At 36.6% G+C, this 26,045-nt stretch overlaps 1 protein-coding gene across 4 annotated transcripts in view; it reads right to left on the bottom strand.

Moving 5' to 3' along the window:
• Nucleotides 1-26,045, bottom strand: part of cdc42bpab (CDC42 binding protein kinase alpha (DMPK-like) b) — a 47,310-nt gene that overhangs the window by 14,815 nt on the left and 6,450 nt on the right. For all 4 annotated transcript variants that reach the window (XM_052535423.1, XM_052535420.1, XM_052535421.1 and 1 more), the window contains exons 2-15: nt 15,043-15,134; nt 12,145-12,228; nt 11,639-11,734; nt 11,062-11,210; nt 4,594-4,687; nt 4,293-4,493; nt 3,673-3,921; nt 3,433-3,512; nt 2,749-2,909; nt 2,552-2,674; nt 2,281-2,414; nt 907-1,149; nt 661-771; nt 243-493 (exon numbers count right to left, since the gene is read on the bottom strand). In XM_052535423.1, the coding sequence (XP_052391383.1) occupies nt 243-493; nt 661-771; nt 907-1,149; nt 2,281-2,414; nt 2,552-2,674; nt 2,749-2,909; nt 3,433-3,512; nt 3,673-3,921; nt 4,293-4,493; nt 4,594-4,687; nt 11,062-11,210; nt 11,639-11,734; nt 12,145-12,228; nt 15,043-15,134 (2,068 nt within the window). The remainder of the gene's footprint in view (nt 1-242; nt 494-660; nt 772-906; nt 1,150-2,280; nt 2,415-2,551; nt 2,675-2,748; nt 2,910-3,432; nt 3,513-3,672; nt 3,922-4,292; nt 4,494-4,593; nt 4,688-11,061; nt 11,211-11,638; nt 11,735-12,144; nt 12,229-15,042; nt 15,135-26,045) is intronic.

Below are 26,045 nucleotides of genomic sequence, written 5' to 3'. Positions count from 1 at the left end.
ATGACCATGTGCCATTCGCAGACGATAGTTATTATATTCAATATATTCAATTTCAGATGAATGCTTCTAAAGTCACATAAAAACAAACCGAGGGGCATCCGATTGGCCCTTTCTGTCAAAGTGGGCGGCACACAAGAAAAGCTGTAACTATGGAAAGGCTGAATGTGATGATTACCTGATGCTTTCACTGACAATGTAAAGAAGCTGCACAAAACCCTGGGCAGGTATGATCACACACGTACCTTTCTCTGCGGGTTTTCTCCAGTTTGTCTTTGAGCATGAGAATCTCTTTCTGGAGTGTGAGGTGTTGACCCTCAGCATCGTGGAGCTCCTTCTTGAGGCCCTTCAGCTCGCTGGTGTGGAGTGTCTCCCGGCGGCACAACTCCTCCTCGTACTGCACGTTCTTCTTCTCCAGCTCCGCTCGTATGCGCATCAGCTCCTGCTGTTGGTCTGAGCTCGCCTCTGAGTGATGCGGCCCAGCCTGCTTCAACTGCTGCAGGAAGATCGAGACATATGAGAGTGTAAAGTTGGTTAAAGGACTTAGAGAATGAGAGAAAAGGGGGGGGGAATGGGAGCAAACAAGATCTAATATATATACACACACAGCTATATATTATATTATATATTTTTATAACTATTAATATACTCATGCATTGTCACCTTCATCTCTTCCAGGTCCTCCTCTAACTGTCGGCTGTACTGTTCGGTTCTCTCTCGTAGCTTCTTCTCCTTCTGAGCTTCTGCTGCTTGCTCCTCAGCCTGGGCCTCTAACTGAGACGAAAACACCACAAACATCAAATACACAGCCAACAAATCCACAAAAATGACTGATGCACTGATGATAAAAATCGTACCATGCCGACTTGGCTTATATAAAGTCAAACACCAGTAAGTTGATGCGTATACCTCTTTGCGCATTCTCTCAGCTTTGCGAATCTCTAGACGTAGAGCCTCTAGTTTCTGTGACACTCCTTCCATCTCCTCCTCTTTGTCTCTGAACTGTCGGCTCAGCCGCTGCTTTTGTGAGAGCAGATCGCTCAGTTGCTCGTTCAGCTCAGAGAACTCCTTCATGGCCATCTTCTTTTGACTGTGAGCCTCCTTTAGCTCCTTCCCCTGAGCCTTCACCTTCTCTGCCAACTCCAGCAGCTCCTTCACATATTCATTACAGAATCAAAGTTAACATAACTTAAGGCTGGAATACACTATACAACTTTGGTCCAGATTTTTGCCCCACTTTACAGACTGGAAGGATCAATGCCAGATGCTAATATTCAGAGTCGGTTTGCAGATTTTGTGCAGTCAGTTTTGACAGATTTTAAAATTAATTTAAAATATAAAATTTAAAATTTAAAATTTAAAATTTAAAATTTAAAATTTAAAATTTAAAATTTTACATTTAAAATTTAAAATTTAAAATTTAAAATTTTAAATTTTAAATCACATCTTGTATGATAGACAGCTTCAGACTATGATTGAATCCAGTCGGAAAATATAAATAGTTTGATTATTTTGAGCCAGTTTTTGAACAAATACTGTTTTCATTTGTCATGTGTCTTCCTACCAATGTGACACATTTCTGCATTATTTGTTATGTTGTTGAAAGTCTGGTAGTTCGTGATTCTAAGTCTTTTAATGCATGATGCCCAATTTTTCTCTGTAACTATTTACAAAGTCAGGAGGTGTATGATCCATAGTGTTTTAAAGTATATTCAGATTGTCATGTCAAGTCATTTAGTGTATCCCAGCCTTTATCCTTGTCACTGAGCTAAACAGTAATCTGTTTAACAGAACGGTTAAAGATTAAAGTCAACGCTCAGGTCAGTTGGACCTTTACGCCAGCAGTCACAAAAAACAGTTGGTAATTTATGGCAATAATCTTGAAAAAACACAGCATAGACAAGCTTAAAGTGGCTAGCTGGTCTCTCAGTCTAGCCAATCTGTCTATTTTGATGGTTTTAGAGGGGACTGGGGATATTTAATCTGATCAACAAGCTAAACATCAGCTTGGTCAAGCTGGGAGACCAGTTTAAACCAACTAAGACCAGCAAATCTTAGAATAGTTAGAGCTGCACTTCAGAAGCCTGATTTTTGGATTTAAGGCCAACATGACTGGAGTTGGTAAACCACCTTGGCTCACCTGGTGGGTGCGTGGTTGAGCTAGTTAACCATACTCCAAAAAACTTGACTTAATTGACTAGCTTCAGCACCCTAGACTGCTGTAGAAAACTAGCTAACAGTATGAACTTTTACAGATTTCTTCAAATACAATGGAATAGGTACCTTGTGCAGATCATCTCTTTCTTGCATGACACTCTTCAGCTGTTTCTCAAAGCTCCTGATTATTTTAGACGAGTCTTCCGGGTCTCTTCGAACTATGGTGGCCTCCTCCAATTGCTGTTCCAGTTGTCCAGAGTCTGACATGATGAAACATTATAGATTCTTTGTCTAGAGATGTCACTACTCTCATTGGGTAATCAATAAAGTAAAAAAAGACCCAAGACCAGGACTGTGCCCTTGACTCGTGCAATCTAACTCAATATTGAGCTCTTACCTGCTATCTGTTTCTTCAGGATGTCGATCTCACTTCTTAAACTCCGGATTTCTACCTCTTTATTAGCATTCACTGGGGCATCTGAATCAGTGTACTGCAGTGCCTGCACTGTTTGCGTGGACTCTAAGAGAAAAGGGATGTTTCAGAGAGACAGAAAGATCAAATATGATTCAGTGTGGATGTGTTAGTGCCCTCACCCTGTAGTTTCCGGGCAAGTTCGGTCTTCTCCTGTTCTAGACGTCGGATCCTTCTCTCATAGGCCTCTGAGGCCAGGCTCTCCTCCAGGCTACGCTGAAGCTCAGCATCTACCTGTGGCGGTCCCATGGACTCCCGCAGACACCCTCGATCTGACAGAGTGCTACAGAACCAAACCACACAAGAAACTGCAGTTCAAATTATGTGATATGCAGAATTAATACAAATATTTAAAGCGCACTACAATCTACACTACTGTTCAAAAGTTCGGGGTTGTGAAGATTTTGTATATATTTTTTTAACAAAGTATCAACAAGGTTACAATTATTTCATCAAAAACTATAATATTGTGAAATATTATTACAATTTAAAACAATTGTTCTCTACTTGAATATACTTTAAAATGTAATATTTTCCTGTGATGGCAAAGCCGTATTTTCAGCAGTCATGTGATCCTTCAGAAATCATTCTTAGATGCTGATTTGGTGCTCAAGAAACATTTATTATTATCTATGTTTTAAAAATGGTTGTGCTCCTCAGTATTTTTCGGTAAGCTGTGATGGATTTTTAAGGAATCTTTGATGAACAGTAAATTCAAAAGAACAGCATTTAACAATGTAAAAGTCTTTACTCTCATAATTTCTTACATATTTAAACCAGGCATGATGAATAAACACCTGACTCACCATTTGCTTGTGTAGGTGAAGCCTACAAATGGGAGGTGGTGTCCAGAAAACGTTGTGTGTGAAGGTGGGGGCAACGTCTCCTAAAATATTTCAGAAAAACTCAAATATTCATTAAAATGATCCAGTTCTACATAGTGGCAAATTTAAGAGAAAATGTGTCTCTGGAACCACACATTAAGCATTTATGTGAAATAAATACATCAGCTCCAGGATAAAATTAGAAAGAAAGGAGAGGCATACACAGTTTTTGAGGCAATCATCATCCACGTCAAAGTTGGAGGTGTCAGTGGGGCTGCTGACTTCGGGGATATAGGGGGCTTCACATGTGCGGATGTTGTCCCAGTCGATGCCTGTGAAAAAGGGGTGCTGTTTGAAGTCGTCGATGCCGTTCTGGCCTAACCGGTGTTCTCTGCTGCAGATCAGCCGCCGGATGAGATCTTTAGCCTCCTCGGACACATCTGTCATCTGAAGTGGGAACTGGAAGCGCTCCTGAAAATGAATGAGTGCAAATATACTCGAGTGTTGCGCATTGAGACTCTCTCAGATATCTCTGCCTATCTACGCTAATAACGGTGGTCTAAGATGTGCTCCATTAATTAAATCCCACTAAACGAACCTTGATGTATAGGCAAATTTTTACCTCATTGTTAGGTTGAGATGACTAATCCAGAATAAAATAGTGAAGAAAAGACAAAAAGAACATCCGCTCATGACTATTTGTTTTATACCAAGACAGAGGCACAAACAAATTTTCCTGGTGAACTAAAACAGGAAAGGGTTACCTAGAAATTAAGATACTCTACTGCAGATTTCAGAAGGGAATTTATTTAGGGGTATCAACCAATACAATGCAAACGAACCTTATGGTTCATGATCTTTCCATAGGTCTCCACCAGGGATTCAGCATAAAAGGGAGTCTCTCCATACAGCATCTCATACATGCACACACCCAGAGACCACCAGTCACACTCCGGCCCGTACTTCCCCTTCCCGTCTTCCATAGCCTGCAAGATCTCTGGAGAAATGTAGTCCGGGGTCCCAACTGCCACAGAGGACTGGACCTGAGAGAAAACAGGAACAAGAAGACAGGAAGTTATAACACAAGGCTAACTGAGCAAGAAATCGTGTGCTCGACAATTCAGGATTGAGGATCCAACTCACTGTCCCATCTTCCATGAGCTTGAGGCAGGAGCCAAAGTCAGCCAGCCGGATGTGACCGTTCATGTCCATCAAGATATTGTCCGGCTTAATATCCCTGATTATACATAAAACACAATCATAAACATACATTTTCTAAACCAAAAGGAAACATAACACAAAAAGTAAAAATATTCTATAGTGGTTTCAGTGACGCAGTTAGTTTTGAAGCAGCCATGTCAGGGAGATGCTCTAGGAAAAAGCAAAAACACTTCTAGGCAAAAGCAAAAACACTTTATGTAGTCTTCCCAAAGTAGATGCAATAAGGAATCTTAAAGGGGGGGTGAAATGCTATTTCATGCATACTGAGTTTTTTACACTGTTAAAGAGTTGGATTCTCATGCTAAACATGGACAAAGTTTAAAAAAATTAAGTTGTACGTTTGAAGGAGTATTTTTGTTCCAAAAATACTCATTCCGGTTTGTCACAAGTTTCGGAAAGTTGTTTTCGGGTATGGCTCTGTCTGACGTTAGATGGAGCAGAATTTCCTTATATGGGTCCTGAGGGCACTTCTCCTGGAAGAGCGTGCGCTCCCGTATAGCAGAGCAGAGACATTCACTGATCAGAGCGAGAGCGTCGCGAAATGTCACAAAAGGAGTGTGTTTTTGGTTGCCAGGGCAAGACAACCCTGCACAGATTACCAAAAAAAAAAAAAAAAACAGCATTAACCAGTGGATGGAGTTTATTTTTACAGAGCATCAACGGAGTTGTGCAAGTGTTTGTGTTTGTTCCCTGCATTTCGAAGATGCTTGTTTTACAAACAAGGCCCAGTTTGACGCCAGTGAGTAAAACTGCTTCAAATATCTCTGTGTTGTTAACTTAGCTATCGGCGCGTAAGCACATCAAGTAAACAACATGCGACGTTGTCATCAAACTGCACTTTCCACATGTACACCTTAAAAAAAAATGACATAAAGTGGAACTTATTCATTTTCCAAAACCGCTAAGCAAATAAATACAGTTTCAATACATACTACATAGAGACGTCCTGCTGTAGTCGTTGATGCTGCTGCTCTTGTTAAATTTCAGCCTCTGGATCTGATTCTGGATCATAAATAAACGGCTGAATCTGACTGTTAGCCATGGTTTGTTTTGGATGATGTTTTTTTCCTCACGGTAATGTCACAGTTTCTAGATGCCCTCAACGCAAAAGCTTACTCGCGCTCGTGATTCTTTAGCTCCGCCCACACGTCACACCTCCAATCGCTCTGGTTTTTCCGGGAAAAATCGGTACAGACTATCTTTCTCTTATAAATATAATAAAACTAAATACTTTTTGGAGTTATGAAGGATGCAGTACAACTCTATAGGTACTCAAGATTGACAGGATATTGAGTGTTTTGCGCGTTGCACATCCACACGCGCGTGTGTGCACGCTGTGTGTGTGTGAGAGAGAGAGAGAGAGAGAGAGAGACAGGGTCATATCACAGTGGAGTCAGCTATCTCAACTGTCCGTGGCTTGTGTACTCTAAACACATAAGAGCTTCATCAGTGTGTCTGTCACTCCACTCTGTTCCCCTTTCGGGCTGTCAGCATCAGCACATCATTAATCATAACCCTAAAACTCAGCACTACTGACATTTTTGTTGCAATTTACAGCCAACATCTCAAATAAGACATTGCAAGCTTGTGTGAGTGTGCGTGTGCTTGGCAGAATGCTGGTACATTAAGTGGGTAGATTAGTGGAAAGCAGAGATTTTTTGTCGAAGTGTTGATTGTTAAAATGTCAGCAACATGCAAGATATGAAGATATATCTCCCCCCACCCCCCTCCGCTGTCAAGCAGCTGAACAGAAGGCCTAAATGAACCATGAATGAAGGCTCTAACACAAAGAGGTCTGTCTGAGATTGTGTGAGGAACACAGTGGGTGGTGGAACTCTATTCATGATGGCTTGACCTCATCCACTCCGAATAATGAAGCGATATTGCCAATACTACAATGTTTATCATACACAGCACTCCTGTTTTGGGTGTCATACTCCATAAGTAATTTACACATAATAAAATCAAACACAATAATTACCTCCAAAAACAAGGCAAAACGATTTTAAAAATGCAACAAGATTTGATTAAAAATCTACTGAATTGAATCATTATATATATAGATTCGTGGACAATAGGCTGCATTTATTTAATAAAAATACATAAAACACAGTACTATTGTATAATGTTAGCATTTAAAATAACAGTTTTAAATATTTCATTATAGTTTAAAATAATAAGAAAAATCATATGATTGCAAAGTGGAATTTTCAGCAGCTATTACTCCAGTTTTAAGTGTCACATGATCATTCAGAATAGTTTGAATATGCTGATTCGGTGCTCAAAAAACATTTCTTATAAACAATTTTCAAAATAGTTGGGCTGCCTTATATTTTTTCGAAAATATAATATTGATTCTTTTTAAAAGATAAAGATAGAAGCTCAAAAGAACATTACGTATTTGAAATTTAAAATGTCTTTGTCACTTTTTATCCATTTAAAGTTATCCCTGATGAATAAAAGTACTTTATAAAGATTTCTTTATAAATTAAATCTTACTGACCCCAAACTTCTGAATAGTAGTTTACCTGTGTGTGTGTGTGTGTGTGTGTGTGTGTGTGTGTATACAGCACCCCAAAAAAAAATTATAATTCAGATGCATTATTATTCCATTATTGTGGCAGATGAAAGAATTGTTTTACTTTTAATAAAAAATTACAAATTGATGCATTAACTGTTCAGAAAGAAAATCATTACAGAATTGATGTACAGCTCTGGGGACACAATTAATTAGGTTAATTTGATGTTTTAATTAAACTTAATTTAACAAAAAAATTGTAATTAAACATTTAAACATTTTTTTTAAATCAAAACGACTGCACAGCAGATCTCTCAACAGCCATGATCCAAGACCAATTCTGCAGACCATAAACGCCCCTCATTTTGCTGAATCTGTCGCTGAGATCTTAAACATTTTTTTCTTTCCAAGAGGTTTTTGGCTAGACTGGATCATTCTCACGTCACAGTCCTGTGCCACGGAGCAAACAGCAGAAAGCAGAGGCGGACATTCTAAACCAATTTAAAAAGTAGAGAAACTCTGAGCCAAACAAATATGCTCTACCGTGTCCATAGATTAACACTATGGGCTAACAAGGTTTACCACAGATAATGTGGAAATATTCATGACATAGCTATTGATGATGACTCTACAGCTACTCAGTCTTTTATTATTACTCTGTCCTAGTGTATAAAGACTCCAATCGTTGCTAAGTTTACTTTATACTGTTAAACTTGGCTTGTCTTAAATCTACATTAGATTTGGTTAACCTGGCTGTGTGCCTCCTGTTAGGCTTAAAGCCATTTACATTGTAATGGTGCATTAAGGGGTCCGGTCTGTTAGCAGGGGTTGTAGTGTAGGTGATAATTGGGAGGCTCTGTCCCGGGCTGCTGTCTTAAGGAGCAGTGGACTGCAAGCAGAGGGAGGTAATCCCAATTTAAGACCACAATAACCATCTGTGAACACCATCTGGCCCGGCCTCATGCCTACCACAGGGAAAGCTGGTCAGGGAGAAAGAAAGGGGGTGGGACTCAATGCATGGGGACGTTGGGTACATTTCAGCAATTCATTCCATCCTTTTTTTACTTGATGAATGAGCTCAATAATTTATAAAAAAAAAAAAAAAATTGGAGTATGTGGAAATTCAACTTGTAGGTCAAGCCCGTTGTAAAAAAAAAAAAACTGTTCTACAAGCACTAAGACAGCCGTTGATGTTGCCCAACAAAGCTCTTCATAAGGTCATCCAATCACCTGTGCCGTTTCAGATGGATGTGGCTTTATCCTCAGGCAACAACTGTGCATCTTTCTCTTTGATAAAGGATCTTACAGGTAACAAGAGATTCCCTCTTGGCTTTTGATGTGTCAAGCCATGTTTTGGTGGCGAATGAAATTCAAGCTTCCTTAGAAATCAGCTGAGACATCACACACATTGCTTTGATCAATAGCAAGACACACATATGGCCCTGATCAATAACAAAGTATAATGCAATGGTCACGCATAAGAAAATCACACAGATGCTAGTTCGTCCGGTTGGCTCTCAGTCTGTGACATGGGCCAGTCCTTTTCAGTGGAAGAATCAGAGCACACACTATGCAAATATCTGGCCGAGAGCAACCGTGCACTTAACACCACTTACAAGCACAAGCTCTAAAAATCCTCCACTTTAACACAACAGCTTGCCCACTTAGTCTAATGAGGACTGGGTGAAAGCAAGAGCTCCAAGCTTTTCCTGGGGCAGAAACTGACTAATGTAATCTGGAGACTAGAAACAAAGTGTGAAGGCTGTATTTAAAATGTAAATGTGAATTGATGAAGAGACATTAGAAATGAGAGATCTAATAAATCCATTTAAAGACATAGTTTATATGTTATAATTAACATTTATTACTCGCCATATCATTCTAAACCTTTTTCCATAAGGATGCATCATGTCAGGTTTGATGTCAGTGATGAATGATAAAGTCACTGTCATTCAGCCTTAGGATCATTTTAGAGTTGTATCAAGTAGGGCGGCACAGTTAAGTGAAAGAAAATTTAATATTGCAATATGGCACAGTGCAATTATTAAATTGCAAAAGCTGCGATTTGATCAAATAAATGTATTGAATATTTCAGATCCAAATTAAATAATAAATGTTTAAATTATAATATAATATAATATAATATAATATAATATAATATAATATAATATAATATAATATAATATAATATAATATAATATAATATAATATAATATAATATAATATGAATAATTTAATACTTTATTTTTTTATAACTATATTAAAATATATTTCTTATTTTGTTTAATATTTTTGTTTATCTTTAATAATAATTATAATAATTAATCATATACATATATCACAATACTTTGACCAAATTGAGCAGCCCTACAAACCAGCACAAAACCTGGAGCTCTTCTTTTCAAATAAAGTGAAATACCCCTTTAATTCAATTTTTTTTTTAGAGGGTGCACTACTATTTATAATAAACCCATCACTATGCACTCATTCAAACTATAGTGTCTCAACTTTTTTCACACACCCTCATACATCCACCCTCAAAAATACAGATGCACTTTTTCCCAAATGCACACCCTTTAACACGGCTTGGTCATACACACCCACGCCAGCCCCATCCCTGGAGACCAATCCACTCTGTCCCCACCCTCCACAAACCAGGCGTACCAAACTTTCATGAGAGAAGAGTTGACCACACCTCTAACCCCATGATTACTGCCTTTAACTTTCGCCGGCCTGTCCCTCTGGGAGCCCCAAAAGCAGCGACTAAAAGAGCTGTATATAAGTTCGTGAGGCAGACAACATGAGTACTTTGTTTGTACCCAAATGATGTTTTGGTGGGACTGTTGAAGCACACCCAATGTCCCAGTACAAACACATTCATCAAACTGAGGGCTCTATGCAACTGGTGCCTGTCAGTATGCAAATGTTGACACTTCCTGTGTGATAGCCGAAGATGGGTTCCAATCCAGCCTGCCCTCAGACTAACTAAACATAGCCTTTTTCCGACTCATTGCTCTTGCTTTCAGTGCATGCTTAGCTGATTAAAATCAAAATGGGTGTTTTGTGGCTTTTAACCCATGGGCACTAGTTTTGAGGTTATCTATATGCTAATATACACAAAAAATAATATTGTGATTATTATTATTAAAATTGTAATATAATTTAAAATTTAAAATTATTCCTGTGATGGCAAAACTGAATTCTCGGCAGTAATTACACCAGTTTTCAGTGTCACTTGATCATTTACTGACGCTTTTGATAAATTTAATGCATATTCACAGAATTTATTTTTTTAATTTCCATAAAAAAAATCTTGCTGTCCCAAAACCTTGAATAGTACTGTCCTCCTAAAGCTTATTATTGACTTAAAGCTGATTTTTCTCATTTACAATCTTTTGTGAAAACAGACCAAAATACTGATGACTCGTGTTGCACTACACAGATTTTCAGCCAATCAAATTCTCTCTGTAATGAGAATGTCCCTCCCTCTAATTGCATTAACTACTTAATACACCTCACCCAAACATCTGGTTTCAAACAAAAGTCCTGTTTTGGCTGGTTAACAAGGCATCTGCTTTCAAATGTCATCAAAAAAAAAAAAAAAAAAAAAAATGGATTGCTGTGTACAGTAACTCAGTGAAAGGATTATACATTTATTGATATGGAAACAAAAAAGTAATAAATTGACTTCTAAAGCCACTTTTTAATATCTATTCAATGCTTTTGCCTGCCACAATGATATCTTTAAATTATCATAATTTGGGGGTTCAGCAAATACTGACATGTGTCATTAATTTGATTAATCAGTGAGCATTTAATTCAGTCACATTTTTAACTGATTAACAACCCTAGTTTAAAGAGTCGAGACTCACCTGTGAACATAATGTAGCTTATGCACAGAGTCAACAGCCAAGACCATTTCGGCCAGATAGAACTTGGCCATGTCCTCAGGCAAACGATCTTCAAATTTACTGAGCAGAGTCAACAGGTCTCCCCCTACATAGTAGTCCATCACCAGGTACTGGGAGGAGAGAAAAACAGGAAGTGAATAAGACAGAAGAAAAGAAACAAAAATAATAGGAAACAAGCATATCAATCACAGGCAGTCTACATCTTTTAAATTTCCTTTACCCTTGGATTAACCCATCCCATCTCAATTATCCATGACATTCTTTCATTCAAAACCTCTTTAGCGTTCTCTTCCTCCAGTTTCATTCCTTCACACTCCCACTCATGAAGCTGAACTCAAAATGATAATTCATATTAGAGCCCCTCTTCTCCAGTCACACTATATACAGCACGGCACAGATAAATATATAGTCTGCTATACAACAGTGTCCCTTGAAACTCGGTAAGCAGTGATTACTGATCATTACATTGTCTCCTTCTCAGAACCTTATCAAGTGAACGTGAATCAGACCCAATGTGAGCTTGAGAGTTCTCACACACCAAGTTGTTCTCATCCTGGAAAGCATAGTGTAACGTCGTGATCCACTGACTGTTCCCGTTCACCAGCACGTCCCGTTCCTCCCGAAAACATGCAGTCTGAAAGAAAAGGGGTAAAATGTCAAAGAAAACCACTTTTTGGAGTCAGCGGTCAAAAATGTGCTTCACATATTCAGAATGACTCCAACCAAGGGGTCTATTTCCACTGTGAGCAATGGTTTATGAATCATATAGAGCGAAGACTGTTTGTTTTCAAGTGGTTCCTCGTGTAATGGGTAAAGACAGAGGGAGTAACACTCTCCTAGGACGCTAAAGAATGATACGCCAGGGAAGAAATGCCTGCATCATCTGAATGATAGAGACTGATGCTGCTAACTGGATCAAGAGTTGTACATTACATAAAAATCAGTCTTGAGAAAACCATTACTGTTATTTGCAGCTAAAGCAGTTTGGTTTGAACCAAATCTGCTGAATAAAAGGAAGGGATGTCTGTAAAAACATCAGCTCACCTCAGCCCTTTTAAGCATTTCCCATTTGTTGAGAATCTTCATGGCAAATACTTTGTCTGCATTTTTCACCTTTACTACTGCAACCTGTAAGGAGGATGAGAACATCAGTCCTGATGAACATCATTTGACCTGGAAACAGTGTTTTTATTGGCATTCATAAAAGTGTTACTTAGCTCGCTTAAAGGCATTGCTATTCATTCTTTGAAAAAAAGTAAAGCAGATTATGAGAAGATTTGGTATTATATATATATATATATATATATATATATATATATATATATATATATATATATATATATATATATATATATATATATATACATATATATATATATAAATAATACCAGATTTGTACATCTCTGCTGGGGTCAAGTCTGCAAAATTTAAATGCAAGTAAAACCTAATTAAATAATATTTTTTTCAGGATTTTTTGATAAACAGCATTTAGGGAACAGCATCTATTAAAATAATAATAATAACATTATAAATGTCAGTCTGACAGTATTTTCCTAATTTGGCAATTATTTGTAACAGTAAATGTCAAATTCAATCTCAGTAAAGTTCAAATATAAATCAGATGCGTGTGAATGTCATGAAATCACAGTGCTAGGAAAGTGAACTTCTTATGACCTTATCTAGCATCTGCCTTGATGTGTGATGTCTTCGCTCTGTTAAATGATGATCAGAGAACATAACAATGTTCTGGCAATGTTTAGTGACTTGATCCAGAAGGAGCGCACTGTTTTTGGCTCTGACACTGATGATAGAAGAGGCTCCTTCAAAGTTCTTTGCTCTTCGCTTGCTGTCATCAAGCATGTGATGACATCTTCAGAGATTCCCCTTTTCTGCACCCTACACATCAACTCACACACTACAAGACCAGGAAAACTACTGAGACATGCAGCACTCTCATAGACATGTGTGGGTCTGTTCATAATAAAAAAATATACACAACTCTACGAGAGGGCTACTTGTCTCAGAACTTGAATGGTCTCTTATTTATGAGACAGATCTTTCTTTCTTTCTTTCTTTGTTTTTTTCTATTTATTTATAGGACCATTGTAATATTTGTTATGACAGTCACACATTTTCCTCCTTACACTAATATATGCTACGCTCATAGTATGCTATAGTGCTTATTGTAGAGTACACTCTCCAAATATTTATAGTATTTAAACATTTTAATAAAAAAAATGTATTACAGTAAGTGGCATTTAAATGTGACAATGCAAATGCAACATGCAAAAAAAAATAAAGTAATTATGTTAAAATATAAGGACAGATGTTTTTTTTTTATTATTTGAAATTCAGTAGCAGCTACTGGCTCAGCAGTCTCCACAGGAAATGTTGTCATCTGCCCTTCTTCTCCTCGCCCAAGCCTATCCTGATCCATCAGGAGATGAAAGTGTGTGACCTATCCTCAGTCTGTTCCTTTGCACGTTTTCTCACAGCTGCATGGCTTCCTTTCTGGTGTTATTTTGGAAACGGGTGCACATCAAGCAGAACAGACTTTCTGCTAGCTTTCCATGAGCTGTTGATTCCAGTTGGACTGAAGTTAGCAGACGCTAGGCTGGAAACCCTGTCGAGTGGTGTGTCAGACAAAAACGTTCCCATTGAGCAGGATGCAGATGAATCATAGCTCACCAGACATTGACAAATGCAGAAAAACCGACGGACTGACACATTGCCCTTTAAAACCTACTTTAATCTCTAGGATCTTTGATGTATTTCCATACACCCAGTCTAATAAATGTGTTGCCTTTTTTATAACTCAAACATATCCGTTTAAACTGTCTTTTTACAGACACAGCTGTTTAAAGCAGATCTGTATGTTAAAAGATTAGCTAAAGGAAAATTTGATCATCATTTACTCACTATCCTGTCGCTCCCAAAACCATATGACTTTCTTTTTTTTATGGAAAACATAAGGATAAACGTTTAATAATATGCTGGTCACTTCCTGAATGTGTACTAAAGCTTTCAAGATAAAAGGGGGGGGTACCATAAAACAATCAGAAAATCTTCATCAGTCTGTACAACTTGTACACAATGTTTCAAGTCATGGCCTAAGAGAGTCAGACTTGTAACCCAAAGGTTGCGGGTTCGAGTCTCTGTTCAGACAGGAATTGTCGGTGGGGGGATTGAATGACCAGTGCTCTTTTCCACCCTCAATACCACGACCCCAAAATAGAGTAACCCCAAAATGTTCCCTGGTTTCCACAAAAAAAAAATCTGCCCACTGCTCCGTGTGTGTGTTCAAAGTGTTTGTGTTTGTGGGTGTTTGTTCTCTCCTCACTCCTGTGTGTGTGCACTTTGGATGGGTTAAATGCAGAGAACACATTCCAAGTATGGGTCACAATACTTGGCTACACATCACTCACTTTCACTTTTTCACTTTCACAGTCAAAGCTGCAAAGATATTCCTTGAATATTCACTTCTTGTATTCTGTGGAAGAAAAGGAGCTGCACTGGTTACAAAAAGGGTGAGTATTTTTATTTTTGGGTGAACTATTCCTTCAACTCAATTGGAAACGTCCAAGAGCTCAGTCACTGCGACAATAAAACCTAAATACAAATTTCATAAACCATTTGCTGGGGATTTTAAACATGGCTCCAATCCAATATTCCCACTTCATGTAGCATTCTGAACAGCCAAGCCTCACCGAGTAACCTAAGGTTTCCTGGCCTACCTTTACACCACACATTCCCCAGTGACTACATCACACATCTGTCAATACAAAAGAACATTAACTGTCTCAGAAATACAGCATGAAGAATGTCCTTACCCTGCAACATACCTGTGCTAACGGGTTAAGCAGTATATTAACTAATAATGCAAAGGGGCTCTTATATGATCAAAAAAACAAAACAATAGAATGTAGTGAAAACAATAAATACCTCTCCAAACGCTCCCCGTCCAATCACCTTCAGGATCTCGAAATCTTCCTTGTGCAAGCGCATCTGTTTCACCTTGGATGTAAAAGGTTTGGCTGTAGATATTAAAAGGGACAAAATCAGTAAAACAGAAATAAATAAATAAAACAATAATAAAAAGAAATAGTCAAAACCTAAAAACCAATTACACCACAAAAGGTTGGGGTCAGAAAGATTTTAAAAGAAATATTATACTTTTATTCAGCATTGAATTAATCAAAAGTGACAGTTAAAGGTATTCATAAAGTTACAAAATATTTTCTATTTCAGATCAATTATGAAATAGAAAGTTCCTTTGAACTTTCCATTCATTAAATAATACTGAAAAGAATTATCACAAAAATATTTTGTGATTTCAACACTGATTGCACTAAATCAGCATATTAGAATGATTTCTAAATGATCATATGAGACTGATTAATTGAGTAATGGATGCTGAAAATTCAGATTTGCCATCAGAGAAATAAATTATAGTTTTCGTTTTATTAAAATAGAATAATAATAATAATAGTAGTAGTAGTAGTATTTCACAGTATTACTGTTTTTAAAAAATAAAATAAATGGATCCCTGAAGAGCATAAAATCCTTTAAAAAATCTTAACATTTTGAACAGTTATTGCCAATATATTTATTTATGAAAAAAAATGCTGGAAAAAAATGATTTGTGTTGAATAAATACATTTTCAAATGGACTATTATTTGAAACATTCTTTTGTAAATATTACGTAAAATAATGAATTCTTCCACTGCAGCAATGTGGTGCGTGTGTTATTCCCAGGGTGGGAGAACATGGGAACAGAAGAGGGGATGATCTCAACCGCAGTGCGATAAGGATAAAAGTCTGCCATGTTTATCCTCAACAAGAGTATAAACACGCCTCCCACACCTGCCATCATCAGAGTCTATGCAGCTCTAAACCTAACATCTCAGAATGACCTTCCTAAAACATCTTTTACAAAGTTCGACCTCATCTAATGGCTCTCATACACATCACTGAGGTGTTCTGTTGCAAACTTTTTCCATGGAAGCACACTGTCACAGTGTGAGAAGGTACCACCCCAGTGACAGCTTGGGGTGAAAACTTTTTACCAACAAAAATTACAAAAGTTTTCATTAAAGGGCTCATATGATGCTTTTTAAAAGATCAATTATTTTGAGTATTTGGTGTAACATAATATGTTGACATGCTTTCACATTCTTTTTCAAATACTGTACATTATTTTAGGTCCTCTCTTAAACGAGTTGTTTTCTACAAAGTCCCTCCTTCCGACAAGCGCAGTCTGCTCTGATTGGCCAACTGACCCAGTGCATACTGGTGATTGACCGAACACCGTAAGAACTCCTTGGAAATGTACAATATCACAATATTCGACTTAGTATTGTTATTAAAGGTGTTAAGGCAACAACCATCCAGAACATGAAAGCACTTTAGTTAGCACTTTGCAATTTCTTTCTTAAAAAATCTAGTTATTTTCACTATCTAATAATATAAACTAAGAATAAATAAAATGTTTCCACACAATATTCTAATTCTATTTAAGGAGTCATTACTCTGTTGAAGTTACAGCATTTGTTTTTCAGAGCAAATAAGTTGGTAGATCACCAAGGTACAATTGGTAGCTCCAAGGCATTTTGTTCCCAGCAGGGCTTTATTACCCAGCCAGGTCATTACGTATCGTCACAACTGCTCCACATTACTACTGTAATTACACTTAAGCACTGACCCTCTGCTAATCTAACAGTTGTCACAGTCTCATATCAGCAGCAGCTACTCTATCACACACCCTGCTGACAGCTAAAAACATGCTAATAATACCAGCAAAGTGTAAACACTATTGAGGAGGTACTATGAACAAAGTGTTACAGCACAATACGAGTCCTTTTATAAATAAATAAAACTATTTTATATTATAAGTTTATACTTATTCGTTTTTTGCTGGAAATATGATTTATAAAAATAAATCACATATACATTAATTAATAAACAAAGAATAATAGTACTATATAATTTTTAATTAATTAATTAATATATAATTATAATTAATACTATATAATTAAACTTTATTTAGTTATCTAAATCTTATATGAATCATATTGAAATTAAGATTAAATAGACACATTCCAATGGCAATTTTTGGATAACCTATTTAAATAAAAATACTTATAAAAGGTATACTTATAAAGACATAATTAATTTGATTGATTTTTATTTATTTTTTTATTTATTTTTTTTTGGAACTTGATGGTTTACAAGCCTATAGATAATTGTAAGTCTGTCATCAGATAAAAAATTTGAACATTATGAAACATTATGCAAAACATATATATTAAATAGAAAACCATATAATTCATATGCTAAATTCTGACTGGATGTATCAAGTTCATACAGCCCAGCCTAACTACTGAGAAAGAGTAAAAATAACCTCAGACATCCCTGGACAGAATCAGCCACGCTTGACCCCTAAGAAACAGTTTTGACATGAGTAAGCGGCGGCCACATGTTAAAATAATTGTGACACCGCAGTGGAAGTCTTGCTTTACGTCATACACACCATTGACTACATACATACATAGAGTCCTAAAAGACGCCTCTGTTCCACAGGCAGCATGGACTGCAGAACAACCACTGAATAAAACACTTCACAAGAATGAATCGCCACTACCCACTTCATAATGGGACCTGCAAGGCTCTTTAGAGAGTAAAAACTAATAAACATAGGCCGAGCGAGGGGCCCGTGCATGTAGAAATCCATGCGATACCTGTGCATTATCATAAAGCCAGCTCAACCCTTTGTATCTAAGTATCAGTTGGTTAACAATATTAGCTTTAGCGATGCTTCTCTTGTTCAATTTCGTTAGCAGAACAATAGCTATACAGTATCACTCACCTGAAAACCTAATAAAAGAACACGGGCATGCCAAACATAGCAACAGTTGCCATGACAAATGAGAGTGAGGTAATCTGCAGTGCTGTAAATGTAAACTTCTTCGCCACATTGTTCACTGTATGGCTGTTTATGATCCTTTCAAAGAATAGTTGGTATTAGTGAGGTTCTACAAATCAGTGGGTTTTTTAGTATCATCTGCTCAGTTATTATTGTTTTTTTAATCAAGTTTTTTATATTACGAATTAGATTTTGAGGTTTTAGTAATTTGGGTATTTTCATAATTTTTAATATCTCTCTTTAGTTTTTATAAATCTTATTTTATTTTTTTATAAAAATGCATTTAAATAATACTAACAACTTTTTAACGAAGTACTAAAATTAATTAAATTAAGTTTATATGCATATATATATATATATATATATATATATATATATATATATATATATATATATATATATATATATATATATATATATATAAATATATATACACACATATTACAAGTGCATACATACATACATATTTTATTTTTGTGTTAATACATATAATGATAATAATAATAATAATAATAATAATAATTTTTTTTTTTTTTTTTTTTTTTTTAGTAGCGAAAGTTTTAGTTTCAGTTCTTAAGCCTGGTACAAAGGGACAACATATAAGCAAAATAAGAATACTGAGGTTTTAAAAGAAAGTGTCAACCTAAACTTATTGGCATTGTGAGACTGGAAAAACATGTCCCGTCTTTGCGTCTCATACCAGACTGGTTAAGGGTGTGCGTGACAAAGTGCTTGTGAGAATCTGTGCGTGCTTGTGTACATCTGCTGTATGTGGGGGACAGGCATGTCTGCAAAGAAAGATGCAAAGAGGAATACTAGGCCTTGAGTTTGTTCTCACATCCACTCCTCTGGCAGGGGGACATCTGGAAGCCATAAGAGAGATTATTTACGGCCACAGTGAGGTAACAACGCAAAAATGCTGCTTCCAGAAGAACACGTCTCAGCTCCTGGAGCTAAAAGACCTGAGGATGGCCTTCCTCTGCCGTAACCAAAGAGGCTAATAAGGCATTGAGAGCATTAACACAATTGCACAGTTATGACAGTCACAATGTGCTCAGGCCTGTGCAACTTTAAGAAGCAGAGGCTATGCTAATGCAAACAGTGAAACGTCATGATGAAATTCTACTTTACAACATAGGTGTCATGTGAATTGTGCTTCAATATTTACATTCAATAAGAACACAGCAGACACTTTTGTAGCCCTCTCTGACACGCACACACACAAAGGTTTTAAACCAAGTCAACCGGAATTTTCTAAACATTTTATTTCAATAACTTTATTAACTTATAAGGTTTAATGATGTGACCAATTGGTCTTTGGAAAGCCTACAAAAATTGTATCTTCAGTTCACATTGTCACTCACATGGTGTCTATGAAAAAAAAAAAAAAACATTTTATAAATATAATAATATTTATATATAACTTTTTAATTCAATTGAATGTTGTCTTCCTTTCCCATTGTCTCTCACATGGTCTCTATGAATAAAAATTGTGAAAGGCCTAAAATAAAAAGAAAAAAATGAAACACAATTACATTGTCTAAATTACTGAATACTCAAGAATATCTATATTTTTATTATTAGTTTAAACCATATTTCAGGCACAAAAAAAATTATATAAGAAAATACAAAACTATTCATATAATTTAATCCACAAAAACACACACATACAAACATAATATAGAAATTGAGTTTAATATGAAAATTTTATGTGCTCTGACAATATCAGATTTCCACTCTTCGATTATCATGACCAAAATAATTCACATTAACTACATTATTGTAAAATGTATAGAAAAAAAGAAAAGAAAAATTGAACAGTAATAATAATTTCTTTGCCTAAAATAATATATTTACTACTAATAATAAAACCATAATTTAATTGTTTTTGTTCTTTTTTAATTTACTATATGACCTGCCAATTCCTTAATATTTTGCTTAATCTGAAATTCCCAGCACATCAAAACTGCTACAGCTAATAACAGCCATAAATAAGACGAGTCCCAACAGATTGAATAAATTACATTTACAGAATGAAGGATCCAGAAGAGGGGATCCCTTTCATACATTCAATGGCAGCCTGTGTTATTAAACAAGGTGGCAGGATATCAAATGAATAAAAAAAGTCATGGGTGCTTTCAATCCCTAAGGCAAAGTCATGGCTCATAGTACCATGTAGTTAGCAGGGGGTGATATATGAAACCCTCCATGAGGACAGGAAAAAGCATTAAATCATTAATAAGTACCAAACATACATAAACATGCCTGAGAATCACTTTCATACTGCATAAACATGCAATGGGGCGATAAATTGTGTTTAATGCTAGAGTGAGCACCCACGATGCCCAAACTCCCAAAGCAATATACACCACCCCTAAAGCATCCCCTATTGCCATTGAAGCATGATGGCTTGGCTTGTGTCAGACAGGACATTTGTCTAAACCACTGCAACGCACAAACAGGATATCCCCCAAATACAATAAAGCCAGAAGAAGAGCTCTCAGGATGAACAAAGCTCTTGGATGTTTCAGGGCTCCTGTGCTAATGTTCATCAAAAAACAAAAGTAAACAGACGAGGTAGATGAAGAATCGGCCATTAGACACAGAAACTGATGCATCATGCTGTACTTGCATTAATAGAGCAAGAGTGCAAAACACACGGGCCTTTTAGCACAGGCAGCTATTGAAAAAATGTACTGAATGCAGGAAGGTTATGTGACAAATGACATAAACCGAAACTGCACACAAAAGCTGGAGATGACATGTGATGGTAAACACGTCAAAAACGTGTGTTACCCTTTACTGCATTCCTGGTCCCTGCAGCTCTCTGTGCACCAGCAATCGCATCACCCATTTTGTAGCATGGTCTAGCACAGCAATCCCCTACTTTTTCCACCTACAAAAATACATAGATGCTACTGCACCAAGTAAAATGAAGTTAAAATACATAACATTCACCTTTAAAAAGAACACCATGTGCCCTGCATTCAAAGACCCGAACAAAATGAAAGAAACAGATGTGCTAACCTGCTGATTTTGTCATTAACATCATGCCTAAAGTCTCAAGTGGAAAACAGATTGTAAGTATAAGCAACCCAAACCAAGCGAAGTGAGTTTGTGTGGAGCAGATTTCAATGCAAGCCCATCTAGGATGTTGTAAACACTAAAACATCTTTTGAGATACCATTTTTTTTTTTTTTCAATTTGTGCTACCCTACTTAATAAAATAATTATAACCTTAAAGCATCATAGTCCAAGTCTTCTGAAACCGAAAGACTGATTTCTGTGAAGAACAGTTGTTATTCACTGAAAATCTTGGTTGCCATTCACCTTCATTAAATGGAAAAAAGCAGATGGGACATTCAGCGATAAATATTGGCATTCCACAGATGCTGGATGTGTCAACAAAATAAGGGTTGTGTATGATATTGTTTCATGTGAGGCTCAAGGTGATTAAAAATAGCTTTGCCATTTCTCAGAACCTACAGTTATATAGACAACTTAGCAGGAAAGCAGAACGGTCATACCCCTCAGAGAAGATCCATAGTCGTCCAACAACATGACATTGACACAAGAGCTGTGAACGTTTTCTACAGACTGCCTGCTCTTACGCTCAATTGGCAGGGACTTAAAAATACAGCATTAGTTTTTCAGTCAACATAATACCACCGAGTCGCCTCCCTTTGGCAAAATATGTCATGGTAGATGTAACTCTATCCTACTGCATTCTCTCGGAACAGAGGAGTGAATGAAATCTTGCTGGACGTTTCCTACCACGACTGACTGACTGAAAACCCTGGAGGCAGTCAGGGAACTTCACCACCCATGTAATATGTTCAAATTATCATCACTGTCATCATAATCGTTTTTATCTTAATTGCTAATCAACTTCGCTGTAACATGCCACTGTGAAATTTTAATTTAGGCTAGACACTGTCTGTCAAACTTGAAGCAAACATCAAACCCTATTATTAACCTGCAATTTGTAACTTGATCCATAGACAAATGCTTCTCACTGTATTGTTCACAGGAGAATAAATGGATAGTTCACTTTTAATTTAATTTGTCATCATTTACTCACCCTCACGTTGTTTCAAAACAGCATGACTATCAAAAGGATAGTTTTAAAGAATGTACAAGGCATTTTTATTTATTGTTTCATTTACAAAACAAAATCAGATCTGAATGTGAGCTTGCAGTCAACTGTAAGAAAGTGGCAGGTTTTATGCAAATTAAATTCTTCAAGAAGCCACCAGAGAGAAGTCAGTCATTTCACCAAAAGGTTTATGACATTTTAATTTAGGGCTGTGACAAACGGTTGTTTTGAAAATCGATTAATCTAATTATTATTGAAGCGATTAGTCGACTACTCGTTGATTATTTCACAGATTAATCCATAGGCTAAACCCCTAACAGCATCTTTTTGTTTGTTTGTAGTTTTATACAACTTTCCCACACTACTGCTTTGGCTTCATTTGCAATTCTCATATGTCTTCTTCTATTGGCCAACAGCTGGGAGGGCTGAATTACAGTCTTGCACTACAGCACCTCACTGGTCGAACTTTGTTACTGCAGGCCCTTACATTATTAGTCATATGACAAATGACTTTTCGACCATAAATATATTTGTCAATAATAGTTTATTGTTGACGTTGTCAATAATGTTGACTAATCATTTTAGCCCTATTTTGAATACAAATATGAGAATGTAAAAAAAGAAAATTATATGTGCAGGGTTTCATTTTTTGTAATAAAATAAATGACAAGTATTAAGAAAATATACCTTTATATTGTACATTTTATAAATGGTATATTTATAAATATATATTTAGTTTTTCTGAGGCACTTAAAAGTAAGATAAATCTATGCACATATTGCACGTATTCCCAGTGTTCTCTGTACAATCATTCACGGAAAGCGGCACGTGTTTACTGTTTTTCCACAACTAAATATTATTATAGTATAATCTATTTTTGGTCAAAAGAAAAAAACCTGTGTTTGGTCTCTTTACGTGTGAGTCAGATGGTCTTTTCTTATTTAAGTGGGCAGCTCGTGGCCAGAATAAGCTTTGGACTAGTGTTGGCCATTTACTCATAGTCTGGCTTAGCAAGACACAAGTCATAGACATAAGTTAAAACAAAATTCATGTTGAGAATCAAATATTGGAACTCTGACTCAAGTGAACTCTTTATACAATGACACAAAGCAGTCATGGTCTAAAGCTGCCACAAACCCTCATTTTTCAGCAGCAAGAATAAATGAAAGGGACAAAATGGCTATATATACATTGCAGTACTCCAGTGAAGACACTTTCTAGGCCACAGTCAATCCCTTAGGTTGGAAACAACTACTAAACACAACCTACAAAGGAAAGGTGTCAGCGTTAGGACTTGAGACCGTAAGTATCCCAAAAATATGCATTTGGCGAAACATGTTCCAACAAGACTCGAAACAAATGCACACAAGAGTTCAAAAAGTGGATCGGCTCTCAAAGAAAGATGTTGCAAAACACGTTGACTGATGACAGCCAGGTGGGGGGAGGCAAACCATGTTCTTTCAGCTCTACTGAACAGCCGACACGCAAATACCGCCTCAACCGCAAAGCCCTCTGAGAACACACTTTGTTTGGATGTGTATTATGGAACAGAATTATTTAACAACCAAACCAGAAGCATAACTGGAATTAAATTCAAACTGGTACCTTCCTCCTACAACAACATGAATTATATATGGAGTCATGTATGTGAAAACCCCCCATCTTTAAAAAAAAAAAAACTTCCCCCATCCATGGAGCATCCTCTCGCACACATTCCCTTCGTTGTAACCCCCCACAGCAGGCCAGATACATGCTGACAGCACTCATAATGAGAGGACTTATCTCTGACCTTGATATATTTGACATGTGACAGCCATCAACATTGCCTTTAGTATAGTCTACTGCCTGAGTGCCAAACACACCCACAAGAACCCCTATGTTTAGGCCTGGAATGTAAGATGGGGCATTTGTTGAGACGTAAAGAATCAGAAACACTCTTCAATTCTGTTACCAGACTGAGCTTTATCTCTCTGCTATTTTTCATGCCTATGGGCCTTGGATGATGAAGAATCACAAGCTCATGTTTCAAAACCTAGTCAGCTATCTTGCTGACGCAGCATCCCAACAGCAATGTAACCTCAAAACAGAAATTACAATAGATTATAACGGTGTTTGATGAAGCAGCATGTTGCTAAGCTAACAGCAATGATATAAGTTTAGGGATGGTATCGGCTGATAAATGTTCAATTTCCCCGCTATGTTATCGACATGATAAGAAAATTTGGCCAATATATTAAAGCTGATAAATAACGCATTATTTTTTGCAGAGACACTTCAAGATAAACACTGTTCACCACAATGGTTTTGAATTGCTTGAAATATGACTGGAAACATTTCGGAAAAAAGGACAAGGGTTAATCTGTCACACAGGCTACCTAAAATTCTAATTTCACTCTATTAAAATGTCTGTTTAATTGTCTGTATTTTTTTATCTTAGAAACCTAACTAAACCGTGCACACTGTTTTACAGCCAAGCAGCTATTACAGCGATTCAGCTTAACTATTCATCTCAGGGGTGCAGCATTTTCAGCGTGCAGGAGTAATTACCTAAAATACTTGGCATTTACAATTTGGAAAGCTTGTGAAATCTCCATCAAGTTTAGGTCATGCGTGATAGTTACTGAAGTGTGAGGGTATTTTTGTCATTTGGAAATCTCATGAGGTAGATTGGACCGATTCGTGGCCTGACGTGCATGTGATGTTTAAGGCTAACAACAAGTACAGCGGCCATGTTTATGGGGTCAGCCAAGATAACCAACAGACAAAAATCACTACAACCACAGGATTTCCTCATTGTGTGTCACTCGAAGCTGTTTCATCATGCTGCATGGCTAGCAAGAGCTTTCCGTGATCCTCGAGGACTGGAATCTATGATGCAAAACAAAAATGCATGCCAACTGAAAGAGAAACCAAACCAAAACCGCTGAACCCGCAAATCACTGTGCAAATCATTCAGTGTCTACACTGAAAACACTTCAGGAGAAAAAACCTATGTGCTGTTTGCTCTTCATTTGAGACTAAAATTTCATGCAAGTAATCCTATATTCAAGAAGCTACTATTGCTAGTGTTCGTTGTCATTTTACAATGGCTTTGGAAGTCACTCATCCAATCAGAATTTAGAGTCGGAAAGGTTTATATTTTTATTCATATTTTTAGTCTTTATTGAATGTTGAGGTCAGAACTCTGGGTCACTTTGTGTCACAGCTTACTAATGCATTTAGTAGCATTCTGATAGGATGGTCTACTGTTCCAGTGCATCAAAGCTCAAGGGCACACACCAAAAATACACACACACACACACAAAGTATTCAGGCACATAAATCAGGAAGCAACACAGGCTAAGTCCAAGTGATAACCGTCCATGCAACATTACAGCCGATCTGCCATCCTTTTTATATATCACAAACCTGGCACATATTTAATTAATTTATTTATAAGATATTTTTAGATTTTCTTATTATTTTCTTAAAGAGTCCAATGTTGTTTTGCAATGGTGTTGCAAGTTTTCATTTTTGGGTGAATTATTCCTTTAAAGTAACGGAATTGGGTTCTAAAATCAAATTTACCAATTTTATAAAAATAACCAAATTACCCTGTATTTAAAGGTGTATAGTTAGTCACAAAAAAATGCTATCAGACATGTACACCTTTCTTTTGTAGAACACAAAATATATATTTTTAAAAGGTTCCCGTTATCTTTTTCTTTCTTTTTTCTTTTTTTTTTTTTTTGTTGTTGTTGTAGTTGTTGTTGTTTTTTTGTCCATACAATGAAAGTAAATGGGGTCCAATATTGTTTTTCAATGCTGATGATGAGTAAATGATAAAATTTTCATTTTTGGGTGAACTGCACTTTAAATATTACAAACTTGAGTTACATATTAAATCTATCCACTTTATATATACACATATACAGCTGCAGAAATAC

This window comes from Carassius gibelio, chromosome A20 (assembly GCF_023724105.1).
Source record: "Carassius gibelio isolate Cgi1373 ecotype wild population from Czech Republic chromosome A20, carGib1.2-hapl.c, whole genome shotgun sequence".
Lineage (NCBI taxonomy): Eukaryota > Metazoa > Chordata > Actinopteri > Cypriniformes > Cyprinidae > Carassius > Carassius gibelio.
The sequence above is the reverse complement of the archived record's forward strand: the minus strand, read 5'-3'. Positions and strand labels throughout refer to the sequence as shown.